The sequence below is a fragment of the Vespula pensylvanica genome, chromosome 2, assembly GCF_014466175.1.
Source record: "Vespula pensylvanica isolate Volc-1 chromosome 2, ASM1446617v1, whole genome shotgun sequence".
NCBI lineage: Eukaryota > Metazoa > Arthropoda > Insecta > Hymenoptera > Vespidae > Vespula > Vespula pensylvanica.
In genome coordinates this window covers 15,692,909-15,697,908 of record NC_057686.1, presented here as the reverse complement: position 1 = coordinate 15,697,908, position 5,000 = coordinate 15,692,909, and the positions used below count along the sequence as shown (strand labels likewise).

The window sequence follows — 5,000 nt, the reverse complement described above, 5'->3', positions numbered from 1 at the left end:
TTTTGTTACCACGATCACCCTCTTTCCTAGCATCCGTATCGTGATGTTTAACAAGATGCCAACATTTCATACCGCCGTCGTGATTTTGATTCAATGGCGATGTCGCACGTGACAATGGCGGACTGGCCGAACTGAATTTACTCAGATTCAATGTCTCGTATTTGTGAGATTTGTCTGTTTTTTCAGATAAGATCGATAGATTGTAGATGGAGGATTGCTTAGATACTAAATTTAGCGAGGCTGAGTCCGGTACCCTGTAATGATTCAAAGTATTTCGTTTTTTCCATTCTCCTTCCGTCTTTGTTGTTGTGTCCTCGTCATAAAGGATCAATCTACCAGATGCTCCGGTTCGCCATTCTAATATAAAAGCAAAAAAGTGAATATACCAGTATACGTATATATGTATACACAAATATATATATATATATATAAATATACTTTATGTATTTCTATATATACATATATATTTCTTGTATATAATATTATGTATATTATATATTATTATATTAATATACATTATATAATATATAATATCATATAATATATTATATAATATTATATATATATAAGAATATTTCTTATATATATACGTACATAAAGAATGGATATATATATATAAGATATAAAAACAAGATGAGAGAGAGAGAGAGAGAGAGAGAGAGAGAGAGAGAGAGAGGATGATCTCTTACCAAGATCTAAATCATCCTTCCTGGGTCTTTGGCTGTAAGGCGTAGCTCTGTAAATGGTATCCAATGCCTTCTCCTTAACTTGAGATATCGTGTCGCAGTCGAGAACCTTAACAGGTACGTTCTCCGTATTTGGATCGATTCCACCGACGTAAGCAGTTTGTTGCGATATGGAGACGTAAACGGTCTATATATGAAAAATAAAAAAAAATAAAAAAAAAAAATAAAGAAATTAAAGAAAAAGAAAAAAGGTAAAGTCGACAGGATTGACGAAGAACCCTTTGAAAGCTGTACTTACGATCTCTCTTATAATATTACATTAGTTAAAGAGTATCGTCTGTACGTGTACGTCTGTTTTATTTTTCTTTTTTCTTACCATCGGTTTAAAGTCGATAGACTGTCTGATCAATTTCTCTTCGGACAAGGAGTAACGTGCCTCGGACGTGATCGCATCAACCGGACCTTTGTCGACCTGCTGTTTTACTGCTCTGAAGAGTACGTACAATGGCTCGCCAGCACACTCGCGCATAAATTTGTACAGTAGGAAGGTGAACCAAGCTGACAACATTTTCTCTGCGACGCTTTCCGTTCTGGAATATTCGAAGAAAGAAAGAAAGAAAGAAAGAAAGAAAGAAAAAAGATTTATTATAATTATTTTCGAACAAGCATATAAAAAATGATAAATCTTTTGTAGCGATCGAAATAATTATCATTTACCTTCTCAAAAACAATTTCGGATGACTCTTTCCTTCCGTACACTTCTCGATTAGATCGGCTAAAAGTGTTTTTAGAATATCCGTGCAATATTCCATCTTGCTTTGAAGAGTAACCATGATGAGACTGGCCACGTTGACTCGGTCCCTCATCGAGAAGTAACGATTACTTTCCAATGTTCTAACGAAAAGTAAGAGAAAGGTTTTGTTCATGATCAATTGACCAAACAAACGCAAACCTTTCTCTTTGCGTGCCAACTCAGGTCTGTCCCATTGAAGTACCGGACTATTGTCGTCACTTGGGAAGAGTATCATCATCGCATAAGTGCGATAATCGAGGAACGGTATACCACCGCTCGTTAAATCACCGGTAAGATCGGTCATCTCCGTTTGTAATTCGGCGAAAGCCTCTTTGCATTCGGCAGCTACGCGTAATTCTAAGATGTCCATTTGTTCTTGCATGTTCTTCAATACTCTGTTACTTTCCGTTGATTTTCGTCTATAAGCTATAAGGAATGCGATGAAGACGAATACTAATATAACAATAGCGGCTATTACACCGATAAGCGCTGGCTTCGATAACGGACCATTCAAGCCAGCTGGTAAAGCGTAACTGAGCTTTCCAATTGTATAACGAAGCGTACCGCCTACGATCACTATCACCTCTGGCAATTCTTGCTTGTTAGGAAGTCCTTCGGAATCTAGTGCCGGTGGTTGGGTCAATGGTGGCCGACAGGTCAATTGTTGCCTTGACAAGGAGGTTACGTTGCAGAAGGCATTACCAATTTGTACGACCACGTCGGACTCTTGACAAGCTCGATCCAGATGTTGACCGTTGATCGTCAGGTAATCACTCTTGTAGTACTTCACCTCCTCATCGAAGACATCGTAAATCGGATTTGGATAGAGTAGGAATGCATTGAAACCGTGCAGTGTGAGATTCTGTACGCCGGTTACGTTATCCATTCGAAAACCGTATTCCAACGGGTGAGGTTTCTCAGCATCGAGCATCACGTTTTCAGGGACTTCGATCGTAGGTGACTTGCATATCATACTTTCCTGACTGATCACCTTGCATTCCGACACGAACATCTTCTCGTCGTAATAGACGTACATTTGCGGGCTCTGAATGTACCCCAGATTTTTTCCAGTTACCGAGATCTTTATACCACCGGCTGGTATACCCTTGGGTATCTTTACCTGACCTGCCACACCGCTCTCCACGCTTTTGATCGTTGGATCATCTACGTACTCGAAGAAACCATCGTAAAGACGATGACCACCGTCAAAGGTCATGTTCAACGTGCCGCTTCTCTTCCTGTCGCTGGCACTGGTCACGCAAAGGGCTTCGTTAGGTTCCGCGCTTATTATCGAACAAGGAAGCTTGTCGATGTAAGCACGAATCTTGCTACCAGCGTTCATATATTGTCCAGTTATTTTGATTACCGTTCCACCGCTCAATGGCCCATATTTAGGTGATATAGAAATTATTTTTGGATCTACGAACTCGTAGTCGGTCTCCGATTGACCATGGAAATTTTCGATCTTGACGATCACAGGACCACGTCTATCTTTTAAGTCACCCGGACCATCGACGCGACAAACTATCTGTTTCGTACGAATGTATAGTTCGAAATACGGTTGACATACTATTCCTGCTACCGTCACTCCACCGTAGATGTCCTGCAAATTTTAATAACGAACAGATCAAACTATCTGACGCCGCACGAAGTAAAACTTTTCGAAGCGTGCGAAACGCGCTTTACAATTTTTCATGGAACTCTTAAAAAAGAAAAGAAAAAAGAAAGAAAGAAAAACTATCCGTTTTTACGAAACATATTTTTGAATATACATAGGTCGTAAATACCTTGAACGTTTTGCCAAGATTTATACCACTTATCGTGATATTGGTGTTACCCTCCCATGGTCCCATTTGTGGTTCGAACTTATGTATCTCTGGATTTGGACAAGTTTGATTTCTATCCAGCCACGGACCTGAACCACGATCGCACTGATCCTTGACCTCGCATTTATCCGAACTCTGACACCATCCGCAGCCATATTTCTGTGCCAGAGCTAAACACATACCACAGTTGTCCGCCATATCACGACATCTGTATATCACCAAGTGGATATTGTCCGGATTATCCAAAGGTTTCGAGCCACCCCAGATTACTGCGAATGGTACAGTGATATTCGGTGCACGAGACGTGTAAGAAAATTCTGTCTCATCGCAGTAGATTGTGTCAGCCAAAAGTCTCGCGTTTACACTGGTCACACGACCCTCGATATTGAACTGACAGACGAATCGTGTTTGTATGATGAATTGCTGAAAATATATTTCGTTATCATTGAATCATTGAATTAATTATTTCAGTCGTCTAAAAAAGAAAAAGAAAAAACATTCATTCGACGATAAATTTTGAACTTACCCCTATGATATGCACTTTCACTCGTATTGCTTTCTTAATACCAGAAGACACAAGGATCTCTTGCGAATCCGTAGAATTGATAGTCGGACAAAAGCCTGGTCCACTTCTATAACTCGGACCCATTCGCTGGAAAAAACAAATCATCATCATCATCATCATCATCATCATCATCATCATCGTCATCATCACAGAGAAACGAAATCTTTCAAGTATCAAACATCGTACGACTTACGTTGACACCAGTGACGAGTATATCGTTACGACAATTTTCAGCCGTATCGTGTGTACATCTGTGTCCGTCCACGCACCAGTCGCAAGGGAAATCCGAGGATACGCATTGGGTGCAAGAGCTGTACGTGTTGCAATCGAAAAAGGTGAAATCGGTTGCAACGAGATCTGGCCCGTTGGTCATACGGACTGAGAGTTTTGCGGTAAAATGATGTTTGCCAGGTGGTATGGATGGTAAAAGATCGGTTCTTGGTGTTGTGCAATTAACTCCATACGGTTTTCTCGATGCATTAGTTATCAGTGTCTTATCCAATGCTGAGAATGCACAAAGAAATTGTCCCGACAATGTTGGAAGATTATCGATAACCAATTCCAAAGTTCTTGCTGTAGTACGTTGAAGTTGATCCGGTGTTACCGATGTTATTGTAGTACATCTACCACTTTTGTAAGGTATCCAATAAAGTGGATCCTTAGCGGCGTCTTGACAGTCGCTTCGTAAATTGCACTTATTTTCCAAGGAACACCAACCGCAGTAAGGATCCTTAGCACCCAAGCAATCCCAGCAAGTCTTGTAAACCGAACACTCTTGCACTTTGACCTTCGAGACTGTCTGCCTCGTGAGTACGTACAGGTGCATCAGTTGCGAGTCGAAGAGCAAGTCCGGGTTCACGGGTGAATCAGGGTCGATCGCTAGGTCGCCATACTCAAGGGCTAAACTCGAACTTTCCACCACCACCTGTTAATTAGAACAAAACATTGTATTAGTTTAAATCTCTTTTTTCTTTATTCTATTTTTTTTCTCTTAATTATTTCTTTTCAAAGATATTTTGCGTGCACGATCGACAGATTAGATCGATCAGAATGACTCCATTCAATTTTATCGACGAATTCAATAATGTTATTAATTAAGATTACCAAAAAAAATATATATATATATATAT

At 40.0% G+C, this 5,000-nt stretch overlaps 1 protein-coding gene across 1 annotated transcript in view; it reads right to left on the bottom strand.

Moving 5' to 3' along the window:
• LOC122637838 (plexin-A4) overlaps positions 1-5,000 on the bottom strand; it is a 225,779-nt gene that overhangs the window by 1,606 nt on the left and 219,173 nt on the right. Inside the window, exons 3-9 of the mRNA XM_043830293.1 lie at positions 4,064-4,795; positions 3,832-3,957; positions 3,267-3,728; positions 1,404-3,082; positions 1,063-1,276; positions 690-873; positions 1-357 (exon numbers count right to left, since the gene is read on the bottom strand). The exon at positions 1-357 is cut by the window's left edge and continues 354 nt beyond it. Coding sequence (XP_043686228.1) covers positions 1-357; positions 690-873; positions 1,063-1,276; positions 1,404-3,082; positions 3,267-3,728; positions 3,832-3,957; positions 4,064-4,795 — 3,754 coding nt within the window. The remainder of the gene's footprint in view (positions 358-689; positions 874-1,062; positions 1,277-1,403; positions 3,083-3,266; positions 3,729-3,831; positions 3,958-4,063; positions 4,796-5,000) is intronic.